At 40.1% G+C, this 14,685-nt stretch overlaps 2 protein-coding genes across 3 annotated transcripts; both read right to left on the bottom strand.

The window, feature by feature from the left end:
- Positions 1-318: 318 nt before the first annotated feature.
- On the bottom strand, positions 319-7,295 carry LOC115198289 (transmembrane protein 272). Of its 2 annotated transcripts, XM_029760154.1 has the most exons (5): positions 7,124-7,295; positions 2,289-2,366; positions 1,754-1,804; positions 1,473-1,679; positions 319-817 (listed from the first exon to the last, which is right to left on the bottom strand). In XM_029760154.1, the coding sequence occupies exons 2-5, from the start codon at positions 2,344-2,346 to the stop codon at positions 609-611; spliced, it is 525 nt and encodes a 174-aa protein (XP_029616014.1). In that variant the 5' UTR covers positions 2,347-2,366; positions 7,124-7,295; the 3' UTR covers positions 319-608. The 2 variants fall into 2 exon arrangements, with proteins under 2 accessions (XP_029616014.1, XP_029616015.1); XM_029760155.1 differs by lacking the exon at positions 1,754-1,804.
- On the bottom strand, positions 2,361-13,179 carry LOC115199235 (uncharacterized). The gene is made up of 5 exons (XM_029761860.1): positions 13,061-13,179; positions 12,578-12,628; positions 12,326-12,496; positions 11,366-11,799; positions 2,361-2,366 (listed from the first exon to the last, which is right to left on the bottom strand). The coding sequence occupies exons 1-5, from the start codon at positions 13,089-13,091 to the stop codon at positions 2,361-2,363; spliced, it is 693 nt and encodes a 230-aa protein (XP_029617720.1). The 5' UTR covers positions 13,092-13,179.
- Between the last annotated feature and the right edge of the window lie 1,506 nt (positions 13,180-14,685).

The raw sequence follows: 14,685 nt of genomic DNA, 5'->3' as shown, positions 1-14,685 counted from the left end.
ACAATACATTTGAAAATCATTTGTAATTCAAAATGGAGTAACATTAAAACTGAACAAGGTTCATCTGGGATTCTCAAGTAACTGAATCTTTCGGCTTCATTTTGATCTCAGGGGTTGTAGGGCTCCCAGTCAAACACATAACAGTAAGCCTGATATGTTTGTTAGTCAATGATTACGTAGAGCTATCCATAGAGATATATAATGTATGACCAATATGCCTTAGGCATGGAAATGCAACTGTTACCCAGAAGGAAAGAACCGGTAATAATGTGGCTCCCACACTAGACTAGGATCATAAAGACATGAAACGCAGGCACATTATTCACAATTTGAATGTTTTATTTAATACATTTAATAATGTATAAATAGTTTAAAATCGAGCTAATGAGAATGAATGCAACAACGTTTCTCATACAGAAACACAGTAATATATAATAACAGTTTAAACACATAATTCGTTATTCAATTGATAACTGGATTCCATTGGTTTTCTCTGGTTTGTTGAGTCAACATTATACCCTCTCCTCCCCTCTTCTCCTCTCCAATACTATCTTCCTCCGCTCCTCCCTTCTCCCCTCTCCTCTCCTCCCCTCTTCTCATCCTCTCCCTCATGCTCTGTTGTCATCAGGGTCCCTCTTGCCCAGTATAAAGGCACAGACAAGCATACAGCATCCCCCCAGCAGCAGAAGGCCCAGCACAACATAGGCTAGCGTGGTGGTCCAGAAGGCAAACAGGTACAGGGTCTTGTTGCAGTAGGGGTCCTCAGTCAGTGTCTGGTTGAAATTGGGCTGATAGATGGAGTAGATCCACACGTTACCTAGAGAGAGAGAGAGAGAGAGAGAGAGAGAGAGAGAGAGAGAGGCCTTTGGTAAGAAGTTGAAAAGACATTATATCAAGTAAATGTTTCCTAACAGAGTTTAAAACTCATGAGTCTGTTATTTTCGCAAATCTTTCACTTCCACAGCTTGAGATACTGTAACGTTGTATTTTTGGTGCGAATCAGTTAGTTCTTGGAAGAGGTTAAAATGTGCTGGAACACTTCCTCCTCTCTCGCTCTCTCTCTTTCTTTCTTTCTTTCTTTCTTTCTTTCTTTCTTTCTTTCTTTCTTTCTTTCTTTCTTTCTTTCTTTCTTTCTTTCTTTCTTTCTTTCTTTCTTTCTTCTCCTCTCTCTCTCTCTCCTCTCTCTCTCTCTCTCTCTCTCTCTCTCTCTCTCTCTCTCTCTCTCTCTCTCTCTCTCTCTCTCTCTCTCTCTCTCTCTCTCTCTCTCTCTCTCTCTCTCTCTCTCTCTCTCTCTCTCTCTCTCTCTCTCTCTCTCTCTCTCTCTCTCTCTCTCTCTCTCTCTCTCACACACACACACACACACACACAACACACACACACACACACACACACACACACACACACACACACACAGTGTTCTTTCTCTATCCAACCACACCGTGTTTCTCTCTCCCACAGTCTCTCAGACTTACCGCTGATGAACCAGCAGAAGAGGAAGAGGGAGGCCAGGATGCTCCAGGTGGTGCAGAGATGGTTCAGGAAGTTGGGGTGCATGTCTTCTGAGTCCTGGGCACATGGTAGGCAGGAGAGTAGGGCTAGGGCCAGGCCGGAGGCCCCCATTACCACCAGATAAATGGGGATGTAGTGCTGCCGGGGGCAGTCATACAGGTACATTGCACCTATAAAGTAATACATAGGGGTAGGAGAGTTTGGGATGGTCAGTTGCAGCAAGAGTATTACTTCAGCTACTCACCTATGGTGATCTGAGCGATAGGAATGGCACATGCAAGTAGTTTAGAGATACCTGGGGGAGAGAGAAGATAGAGGTTCAGATTTTTGCCCAATCTACATATTTTAGCTACATTTCCCCTATGATTTAAAGTGGTAATCTGCAGTTACTACATACATTTTTGGACCTATAAATTAATGATATGTCCCCATTGATTATTAAATAATATAACTTAAAAATGCCTCATGAGCTTAGTTCAGCTGTCGTACTCAGAACCCAAAATATAAGCTTGTTTGAATTTTACTCCAATGTTTGTATATAAAGTAAATGTAAATCGATAGCATGGATGGTCAGTCCTTGCATCCATAGCCATGTCTAGGATTTCTTCGATAGTGGTTACATTTCTGCAGCCCCATCCGTCAGCTGTTTACCAATAGCTATGTTATTGTTTCAACTGCTGAAGGGCGCTTTAAGTGGAAGTTAGGATTCGACCCTAAATGCACCATTCAATTGATCTGAGCAACTCTTAAGTGATGCAATCGGACGTATTTCATTCCACCTGATATGGTTGGTTTGGAAGGGTGACGCATGTGTTGCAGCAGATTTCCCCTCTCCATCTTGTGCGACACAGTCAGGCCTACAGAGGGTGATAGAGAGCCATGACAGAAAAATTACATAGGACGCTGTATTAATTCAATGGTGTGCAACGCTTGATTGGAGATAGAAATGTAATGTATAGCTCTCACAATTCTCAATTAGCCACAACAGAGATAATAGATAAGAGATGATAGGTAATGAATAGTAATGATTTCAGTTGTAAACATGCACTACCGTTCAAAAGTTTGGGGTCACTTAGAAATGTCCTTGTTTTTGAAAGAAAAGCACAATTTTGTCCATTAAAATAAAATAAAATTGATCAGAAATACAGTGTAGACATTGTTAATCTTGTAAATGACTATTGTAGCTGGAAACAAGTGATTTTTTATGGAATATCTACATAGGCACACAGAGGCCCATTATCAGCAACCATCACTCCTGTGCTCCAATGGCACGTTGTGTAAAAGGCTAACTGATCATTAGAAAACCCTTTTGAAATGATGTTAGCACAGCTGAAAACTTTTATGCTGATTAAAGAAGCAATGCAACTGGCCTTGAGACTGGTTGAGTATCTGGAGCGTCAGCATTTGTGGGTTCGATTACCCTCTCAAAATGTTCAGAAACAAAGAACTTTCTTCTGAAACTCGTCAGTCTATTCTAGTTCTGAGAAATGAAGGCTATTCCATGTGAGAAATTGCCAAGAAACTGAAGATCTCGTACAATGCTGTGTACTACTCCCTTCACAGAACAGTGCAAACTGACTCTAACCAGAATAGAAAGAGGAGTGGGAGGCCCCGGTACACAACTGAGCAAGAGGACAAGTACATTAGAGTGTCTGGTTTGAGAAACAGATGCCTCACAAGTCCTCAACTGGCAGCTTCAATAATATAGTGCCCGCAAAACACCAGCATCAACGTCAACAGTGAAGAGGCGACTCCGGAATGCTGACCTTCTGGGCAGAGTTGCAAAGAAAACGCCATATCTCATACTGGCAAAGAAAAATAAAAGATTAAGATGGGCCAAAGAACACAGACACTGGACAGAGGAACTCTTGCACCCAAAGTATACATGCAGTACCAGTCAAAAGTTTGGACACACCTACTCATTCAAGGGTTTTCTTTATTTTTACTATTTTCTACATTGTAGAATAATAGTGAAGACATCAAAATTATGAAATAACACTTATGTAATCACGTAGTAACCAAAAAAGTGTTAAACAAATCAAAATATATTTGATGTTTGAGAATCCTCAAAGTAGCCACCCTTTGCCTTGATGACAGATTTGCACACTCTTGGCATTTTCTCAACCAGCTTCATGAGGTAATCACCTGGAATGCATTTCAATTAACAGGTGTGACTTAGTGGAATAGTGGAATTTATTTCCTTCTTAATGTGTTTGAGCCAATCAGTTGTGTTGTGACAAGGTAGCGGTGGTATACAGAAGATAGCCCTATTTGGTAAAAGACAGCTCAAATAAGCAAAGAGAAACGTCAGTCCATCATTACTTTAAGACATGAAGGTCAATCAATCCGTAAAATTTCCAGAACTTTGAAAGTTTCTTCAAGTGCAGTCGCAAAAACCATCTAGCGCTATGATGAAACTGGCTCTTATGACGACCGCCACAGGAAAGGAAGACCCAGAGTTACCTCTGCTGCAGAGGATAAGCTCATTAGAGTTACCAGCCTCAGAAATTGCAACCCAAATAAATGCTTCACAGAGTTCAAGTAACAGACACATCTCCACATCAACTGTTCAGGTGAGACTGCATGAATCAGGCCTTCATGGTCTAATTGTTACGATCGTTGATGGAAGGATTGAACCAAGGTGCAGCGTGGTAGGTGTACATCTTAATTTATTAAATGAACACCGAAAAAAATAAAATACCAACGAAACGTAACGTTAGTAGGGCTAAACAGCACAGCACCAAAAACAAGACCCCACAAACTAAAGGTGGAAAAAGGCTGCCTAAATATGACCCCCAATCAGAGACAACGATAGACAGCTGCCTCTGATTGTGAACCATACCCGGCCAACAAAGAAATAGAAAACAGATTGCCCACCCTAGTCACACCCTGACCTAACCAAATAGAGAATAAAAGGGATCTTTAAGGTCAGGGTGTGACACGAATTGCTGCAAAGAAACCACTACTAAAGGACACCAATACGAAGAAGAGACTTGCTTGGGCCAAGAAACACGAGCAATGGACATTAGACCGGTGGAAATCTGTCCTTTGGTCTGATGAGTCTAAAATTACATTTTTGGTTCCAACTGCCGGGCCTTTGGGAGATGCAGAGTAGGTGAACAAATTATCTTTGCATGTGTGGTTCCTACCATGAAGCATGAAGGAGGAGGTGTGATGGTGTTGGGGTGCTTTGCTGGTGACACTGTCTGTGATTTATTTAGAATTCAAGGCACATTTAACCAGTATGGCTACCACAGCAATCTGCAGCGATATGCCATCCCATCTGGTTTGCGTATAGTGGGACTATCATTTGTTTTTCAACAGGACAATGACCCAATACACCTCCAGGCTTTGTAAGGGCTTTTTTGACCAAGAAGGAGAGTGATGGAGTGCTGCATCAGATGACCTGGCCTCCACAATCACCCGCCCTCAATCCAATTGAGATGGTTTGGGATGAGTTGGACTGCAAAGGGAAGGAAAAGCAGCCAACAAGTGCTCAGCAAATGTGGGAACTCATTCAAGACTGTTGGAAAAGCATTCCAGGTAATGTTGGTTGAGAGAATGCCAAGAGTGTGCAAAGCTGTCATCAAGGCAAAGGGTGGCTACTTTGAAGAATCTGAAATATAAAATATGTTTTGATTTGTTTAACACCTTTTTGGTTACTACATGATTCCATATGTGCTATTTCAAAGTTTTGATGTCTTCACAACTTTTCTACAATGTCGGAAATATTAAAAATAAAGAAAATCCGTGAATGAGTAGGTGTGTCCAAACTTTTGACTTGTACTGTATGTATAAACATACATGATGTCACCTGTACAACTCATGTTTGTGATGTTGAGATATGATGTTATCTACCATTCATACACAAACTTTAAGTGCATTCGGAAAGTATTTAGACCCCTTCCCTTTTTCTACATTTTGTTACATTACAGCCTTATTCTAAAATGGATTAAATAAAACCTTTTTCTCATCAATCTACACACATAATGACAAATCAAAAACAGGTTTTTAGAAATGTTTGCAAATTTATTAAAAACAATAAACAAATAACATATTCACATATATATTCAGACCCTTTGCTATGAGACTCGAAATTGAGCTCAGGTGCATCCTGTTTCCATTGATCATCCTTGAGATGATCTTTACAGCACCATTTGTAATACGGTTGTATAGTACTTGCCTTTCTTGACATGCAGTGCCTCTGTAACACCCAAGCTGCTTAATTGGAGTCCACCTGTGGTAAATCCAATTGATTGGACATGATTTGGAAAGGCACACACCTGTCTATATAAGGTCCCACAGTTGACGGTGCATGTCAGAGCAAAAACCAAGCCATGAGGTCGAAGGAATTGTCCGTAGAGCTCCGAGACAAGATTGGCAAGCGTCACGTCGGGAGGAAACCTCGCACATTCCCTACGGTGAAGCATGGTGGTGGCAGCATTGTGCTGTGGGGAAGATTTTCAGCGTCAGGGACTGGGAGACTAGTCAGGATCGAGGGAAAGATGAACAGAGCAAAGTACAGAGAGATCCTTGATGAAAACCTCCTCATGAGCGCTCAGGACCTCAGACTGGGGCGAAGGTTCACCTTCCATCTGGACAACAACCCTAAGAACACAGCCAAAACAACGCAGGAGTGGCTTTGGGACAGGTCTCTGAATGTCCTTGAGTGGCCCAGCCAGAGCCTGGACTTGAACCCAATCGAAACATCTTGAGACCTGAAAATAGGTATGCAGCGATGCTCCCCATCTAAACTGACAGAGCTTGAGAAGATCTGCAGAGAAGAATTGGAAAAACTCCCCAAATACAGGTGTCCCAAGCTTTTAGCGTCATACCCATGAAGACTTGAGGCTGTAATCGCTGCCAAGGTGCTTGAACAAAGTACTGAGTAACAGGTCTGAATACTTATGTAGTTATTTCCGTTTTTGCTTTGTCATTATGTGGTATTGTCTGTAGATTAGAGGGGGGGAAACTATTTAATCAATTTTAGAATAAAGCTGTAAAGTAACAAAATGTAGAAAAAGTCAAGGGGTCTTAATACTTTCTGAATGCGCCGTATATCTACCATGAAAAGTTGACACAAACATCAATCACACAATCAACAATCCCATAACTATACACACACACACACACACACACCTGGCTCCTTATATATATTTTATTTTCTTACCTTTGTAATGTCACCTATCGTTGTGTTTTTTTTTCATACAAAGTTTTATGTTTGGTTGAAGTTACATTAAATAGTGAAGTAATCTGACCTGTCACACTTGTTCACGTTAGCATTTTGTTAGTCCATCACAGACTATATGTTTTCAATAAAACACGGTAGGACAGTTCTACAATACAATTAATAATATTTAGCTAATACTCTGTCATTGAATAACATTAAGTTAATACCTATAACCCAGACCCTATGCACACAATTGATAGTCAGTAATGATCAGCCTCATCTTCCTTTCAGGCTACTCTATGTCCAATGAATGAATTTAACTCCATGGATTGTAGGCAATAGAATGTAGGCTATGATAAAAAAAAATGTATATATAAATTAAAAACCTTTACGGAATTAGGCAAAACATGTCAAATGTATTTAATTGCGATATGGTCAACTTACCTTGGTTGTGCGTGTCAGTGACGTTAACACTACTACTGAGAGATCTGCGCTTGGGGAAAGTCAGAAAATAATTCCTTTTCACTATTTCTCGCTAACTGACAGAGCCACCGCTCTCGACAGCGCATGCTCTTGCAGTCCCTCTTCTGGTGTTGCGGGCGACTGAAAGCAGCCAAGATCACAAGCTACTGTTGGCTAACTTATCGAAACGGTAAGGACGACTGACAATTTACAATGTTACAGTTAGGCAGCACAACTTCATTTGAATAGATTGGCAACCATTGGAATTAAGCCAACTCAAATATAGAGTAGGTCAAATGAAACACACCAGCCTAGAAGCCCTGGCCTTTTTATTGTGGAAGAACACAACACACATTTTATCAATTAAATTGAGCCATAATACGTTCAAACTTCGATTTCGTCTCTGTCTGACTTGTATTCATTTGCATTGTTTGCTCTGTTTATTCCAAGTAAACAAGCTGCTGCATATAATATTGCTGATATTGGTAACAGACAGTAGACCCATTAGCTTGGTATTTGGGGTATTTTATTAGGATCCCCATTAGCTATCGCAAAAGCAAATCAAATCACATTTTATTGGTCATATCTATGTGTTTAGTAGATGTTATTGCGCGTGTAGCGAAATGCATGTGTTTCTCGCTCTGACAGTGCAGTACTATCTAACAGGTGACATCTAACAAGTTCACAACATATACCCAACACACACAGTCCAAGTTAAGGAATGGAATTACAGTTTTTCTCAATTGCTAAAACACTGAAACCCATTGGCTGAACAAAGTTCTCAGTTGCCTGGACTCATTTAGCTAATTATGCAGTCTGTTGTCAATACCTTAAACCATTTCACATGGTAAAACACAATTTGCAGATCTCACTTAGACTTTTCAGCAAAACTCTAAACACATTCTCATTCTCAAAACACATTCTGCACTCTAATGCACATGTCATCCATACTGGTAAACACAAGTGGCAACAATCAAATACAAATAGAGAACACATGTCATTGATTGAACACAACCACTCAAAAATTGATTTAACCTGTTTCAAATGATGCGACACAACCAATATAAGCCAGTTCAGAGAGCAAACAGGTTGTTGAAGGTGGGAAGGAGAAAGTCTGAGAATGGATAGAAGAAACAATGTGAGAGGACGAGTGCGTATGCGAGGTGGGCGACGAGGAGGGCAAGAAAGAGGAAGAGGAGGACGAAGAGGAAGACAAAGAGTGGAAATATCTGATGAAATTCGAGCAACAGTTAAAGACCATGTTCTTGTCCATGGACTGACAATGAGGGAAGCAGGACTTTTTTTGTGTCCACCATAGTAAGGACATTCAGAGAAGAGAACAGGTACAGTATACTACTGTATTTTTGTAATTGCAAATTTACTGTACTACAATATATGCAGCTGTTTCAATAGACATTTGTAAAGTTAATCACTGTATGTATTGTACTGCATGAATATGTTTTGTAACTGCACAACTACTTTTTGTAGAATTGCAAGGCTGCCACATGCAGGTGGAAGGACAGCTATATTCACTCGGGAGCAAGAGGCCGTTATAGTTGGCATGGTCCTTCAAGATAATGCAATACGACTCAGAGATATCCAGGAACGAGTGATACAAGACAACACACACTTCAATGGAATCGACAGTGTGAGCATTTCCACAATTGACCGTGTTCTCCATCGTAACAGGATGCGAATGAAACAAGTATACAGAGTACCTTTTGAGCGCAACTCACCAAGGGTGAAAGAACTGCGAGCTCAGTATGTGGAAGTAAGTGTACATTCAGAAACATTTACTGTAATCCAGATTGTCTACAGTACTAACACATACTAGGTGAATGACATTACTCTTCAGTACATACAATGTGAATCAGAAGTGCATACAGTAGGCCTAATTGTACTCTACAGTATAGCACTGTCTCTGTATGACTTACAAAATCCTACATACAGTATATTGTATTTCTACACAGACAATATTTGACTTGGAATCCTTCGACAGACCCCATGAGTTCATCTTTGTCAATGAAGCAGGCTTCAATCTAACAAAGAGGAGAAGGAGAGGCCGAAACATGATTGGACAGCGGGCCATTGTTGAAGTCCCTGGTCAACGAGGTGGCAATGTCACAATCTGTGCTGCTATCAGCAACCATGGTGTTCTACATCACCATGTTACACTTGGGCCATATAACACCCAGCACCTTCTAAGATTTATTGCCAATCTAAGATATATTTTATTTGAGCAGCAGGTTCAAGAGCAGCAGGGTCAAGAGCTAAATGAGAATCCCATTCCCACCGATGTGATAGTGTGGGACAATGTCAGTTTCCACCGAGCTGCTCAGGTAAGGGAATAGTTTAACATCAATGGGCAGTTTATGAACATGTACCTCCCTCCATACTCGCCTTTCCTTAATCCGATTGAGGAGTTTTTCTCCTCTTGGAGATGGAAAGTGTATGATAGACAACCCTACACCAGAGTAAATCTGCTGCAAGCCATGGATTTAGCCTGTGGTGATATAGGTGAGGAATCATGTTAGGGCTGGATACAGAACACAAGAGGCTTCTTCCCCCGTTGCCTCAGGAGGGACAATATTGCTTGTGATGTCGACGAAGTGCTCTGGCCTGACCCAGCCGAAGCACATTGATCACATATTTACTCCTTTGATTTTTGTCCCTTTTAGTATTGTATACTGTAGTACAGTGAGTGCATTGTAGGCTGTATACTGTACAATGGACAAATTGTATGGCCCTGAACATTGTGCTTTCCATTTATTAACAGTACTGACTGCTCAATAGATTTTGACTGGTTGCAGGTTCATATCAACAAAGAACAAGAATTACAGTATCACAGAGACAAAGGACAAGTTTGTGAGATGCAGGGTACAGTACTGTAAAAATAGGGGTACAAGGAGGAGGAAGAACAAAAAACAAAATTGCAAAGAGCAAAGCAGAGTAGTAATTTCTGATCAATTTTGAGCTACTATGATAGAACATGTTTTCGTTCATCAAAAGACAATGACGGAAAAATATGAATATTTTTTTAGATTAAAAATGTACTTCTCCCTGAGAATTGTATGTTTTGAACAATGTGTTTTCTATTTTTCGGTGTATTGTTTACTGACTGCTTGAGAGTGTTTATCATTTTGATCACTTTGTTTATGATTTGAGAGCAGTGTTTGATTTTGAACACAGGTAAAACTGTTTTGAGGTGAATGTTTCATTTTGCGAGAGGAGTCAGAGGTTATGTAAATAGTGCTTGAAGATGAGGTTTTGTGTTTAATGTTTTCAGGAAATGGAGCAAGGTTTCAGAAATTGTGTTTTAGCAACTGAGAAAAACTGTAAGAATATAGAAACATATGGACAAGCAATGTCAGAGCGGCATTGACTAAGATACAGTAGAACAGCATAGAATACAGTATATACATATGAGAAGAGTAATGCAACATATGTAAACATTATTAAAGTGACGTTATTAAAGTGACTAGTGTTCCATTTATTAAAGTGGCCAGTGATTTCAAGTCTGTGTATATAGGCAGCAGCCTCTCTGTGCTAGTGAAGCAGCAGCTACTCTTCCTGGGGTCCACACAAAACATGAAACATGACATAATACAGAACATTAATAGACAACAGCTTAAGGACAGAACTACGTAAATTATTTTATTTTTTATTAAAGGCACACTTAGCCTACATATTAATACGTACACAAACTATCTAGGTCAAATAGGGGAGAGGCGTTGTGCTTAGGCCTAGTATTTGTCAAGCACTAAGATGATGGTCACACAATTTGATCCAGTTAGTTATTATAATTGTAATGATTTACGAACCACAGCAGGGGCAAAATCGGACCAAAAGTCAGCCCAGGCATTTTAACACACCTGTCCATTTTCTTTGGGTATGCTGTTTTCATTGATGGGCTGTTCTACTTAACTATTTCAGGGCGGGTGTGTTAAGCCTATTAGCCAAATGATTATCATTCTGTTCAAAAATGGTAAGGATAAAATAGGTATATTTTAAATCTTGAAAATCAAAGTGGGAATTAATATTTTTATTTTAATCTTCTGATCTTTGGGAACATAATGGCACAAATTTTCCCATTGATTGCTTATTTTTTATGATGACATCTACATTTTTACATGATCTCACCCCCCAAAAGAGACAAATTCATGTAAATTACTATTGGTATTGTGAATAGTGAATTGCATTAATATTGAGCAGTGTTGGACTCACACTCTCTTCATGTCCCACACTCTCGTCATGCCCCACACTCTCCTGAGTCTCCACACACACCTCAGTCCCCACACACACCTCAGTCCCCACACACACTTCAGTCCCCGCACACACTTCAGTCCCCACACTTCCGGCAGTCCCCACACACTCCTTAGGTTCAACACAGTCCTCAGTCTCCACAACCCTCAAAGGCTCAACAACCTCCACAGGTTTGACATCGTCAGACATGCATAAAGAGACACAGCAGACCAGACAAAGTATGAAGCATTTACATACATCGAACAACACAAGCAGCCACACACATATAATAATGTCCAATATGATGGTGGTAGAGGCCACAAAGAGGTATAGAGATTTGTTACAGTATACTGTGTTGCCGATGATCTCTTTCCGTTCGTAGTTGGGTTGGAATACAGAGAAGGTCAAAAAATGGCCTGTAGACAAAGCAGTAGGAAATGTAATCAATATACACAGTTTGAGAGATCTTATGTAGTTTTGTTCAGTGTCGAGTTAAGGCTAAGTTAGAAAAAAGTTTGGTCCAAATCAGACTATATTTGTAGAATATTATATGAATACAATAAATTAAAATGGCCAATTTGGCAATCAATTAGCTTCTCAGAGATCACATAATTTTTCAACATAGTAATGTTGCAGAAATCCTAATCTTATCTGGTTCTAACTACAGAAATTATTTCAGAACAATCTGACATGGTGCTTGCTGAAAAGACAGTTTCAGTACATTAAATCCTTCCTTCCTTCCCTCCTTCCTTCCTTCCTTCCTTCCGTGAAGTAATCACTGAGCTGATAATGTTGGATTGGTGGAAGCAATACTTTACAGAAACAGATCGGTGATTACCTCAAAGAAAGGAGGGAAGAAAGGAGGGAAGAAAGGCGGGAGGAAGGAAGCATTTTAAAAGTACTCAAACAGGGCAACATGTTTCGTAATTTGATGTCTCTTACCAATAATGAGCCAGATGATGATCATGAACCAAAATAGTTTAGACAAATGTTGGCACACAACACGGTCCTTGTAGCAGGAGAAGAATACATAGAGGAGACCGAAAGATCCAGAAATGATCATGTGGATAGGGATGATACGTTTCACTGGGCAGTCATCAATGTACACGGCACCTATGTGGAGAAGTAGAGGAGTTTAGTTGACGAAGGGTGATGCGGTATGATAACGATATGTTTTTCTTACTAGCTACTTACCCAAGACGATGAAGGTCACACAAACTGCAACCCATAAGACCAGCTTGCAAACTGCAGAATTAGACAACACAAAATATGTTTTTTTTGTGTTTCATGTCCTATCTATGGTTGCATAGCATGATGATATAACGTCTTTACATTTTATAAACCTTTATAAATGTATACATTTATAATCCTGTACATTTATAAACAGACGTGTCAGTCATTGTTTCCCCACCCTTCAGTTATCATCAACAGCACAGCCATATCATGACTAACTGTTCTCTAAATGGGTGCAATATGTATATTAAGAGTTATGTCACATAACAAGGGTCACATTCCAGACTGACTACATTTCATCAACCAATGGTTGCGTGCCACGTCATCGACTGCACAGTCGGGCATCAGATTTGCTGGTACGTTAAACACCTATTGTGAGGCTTCTGTAACGTCACCAAATTGTAACGTGGCTAATACTTTATAAAAAATAGCTCAGGTACGCACCTTCAATACATCTGCCCATGGTGCATGACATAGATTGGTGGATTGACCTGAATGGTGGATGAGACAAATATAAAATTTACTTTTTCATGAAGACAAGAAGTGATAGCACTGTAGTCGTTGTGTATCCCTTCTGAACTATGGCATTATCTTATCTTTACTCCCGCTCCAGTCAGTTTCTAGGCTCCCCACAGTCACACTCCCCACAGTCACACTCCCCACAGTGGCTAACTAAATATATCTATTGTTGACACAATGCTACAGTTGAACCATAATTACTTAATTGTTCACTGCTGGTTTGCTAACTCATATAGATCAGAGTTATCCTCCTCTATGAGAGAGAGAATAGAAGTGCATAAATCCTGTGAGTTAATACATTTCCTACCTGCTGTAGCTGTAGAACCTGCGTTCTCTTCAGTGGTCAGACACTTATGCTGCTGAACACCAAATCAACTAGAAATGCAGAATTGAAAGTGAATTGGAACGTCGCTAAAACAGAACTACGGTGACCTTACTGTAACAGTATGAATCTAAAGGTAGTACTTTCAGTTTGATGAATGATAAGGAACTCCACATTCTCTGGACTTTATCACTACTGCATCTTGTGGGTGGCAGCAGATTTCACGTCTTAATCCTTCATCTTAATTCAAACACAAACACTATATTGATTTAAAGTTGCAGTTGTATTCAGCAGTGGCATTAATACGTGTCACATATAAATATATATATTTTGAATGATTCAGTTAATAAAGCTGCATGGTCTCTTTTTTGCTTTCTTGATTAAGGCAGCTCCAAAATACAGGTGTTTCAGTTTAGCGCAGTGCTTTCTGTGGTGGTGGGGAAGCCAGGTTGGTAATGTTCTCTAGTTGTGACGTGATTGGCTCAGTGTTCTGTCACTCATGGGGACACTACTGTACGTCACGGGAAAATCTACGGGGAGAGCTGGAAAATTCAAGCGCCTTGGATGCTGCCATAGAGTTACATTAGAAATGCCAATCCAATATATTGGCCATGCTGTCAATCCAGCATGACTTCTGCCATATTCAAAACAACTGGAAACTCGGAACTGGGAAATCTCAGATTTCAGTGAGTTCAAGACAACTGGGAACGGTCATCCAACTCGGGAATTCCAAATCGGGAACTCTGGCCTCTTTCTAGAGCTTCGACCTGAAGATCACTGACGTCATGATTCAACATTGGTTTTTTCTGAGTTCCCAGTTGTCTTGAAAGCACCATAAATCCAGAGATGGCCAGGCTTTGATGACAAAGTTTGATGACTGCTGCGCCACCTTCCTGTTCATGTGAGGACAGCACAACAAGGTGAGTCCAAAAATATATTGTATGCTGCTGCAGAAATTATGTAATATGCCAGGGAGATATATATACTGTAGCTAAGAAAGTAATACTAAGTGTATGTTGTGTAGTAAGCTGTTAGTAGCCCTTGTGCCTCACCCTAATAATTTGGTCCCTTTCCCTTTTTTCATAGCTTAGCCTACTCTTCTGACTTGGTGGTGCACATGTAGCCTATAGCCTGTTTTAGAGAAATGTAATCATTGAATATTGTAAGAGCTTTCATTGCCTGCTTACAGTGGCATACCATATTAGCATACCATATTAAGGTGAGATAA

The sequence above is a fragment of the Salmo trutta genome, chromosome 8 (assembly GCF_901001165.1).
Source record: "Salmo trutta chromosome 8, fSalTru1.1, whole genome shotgun sequence".
NCBI classification, from domain to species: domain Eukaryota; kingdom Metazoa; phylum Chordata; class Actinopteri; order Salmoniformes; family Salmonidae; genus Salmo; species Salmo trutta.
The sequence above is the reverse complement of the archived record's forward strand: the minus strand, read 5'-3'. Positions and strand labels throughout refer to the sequence as shown.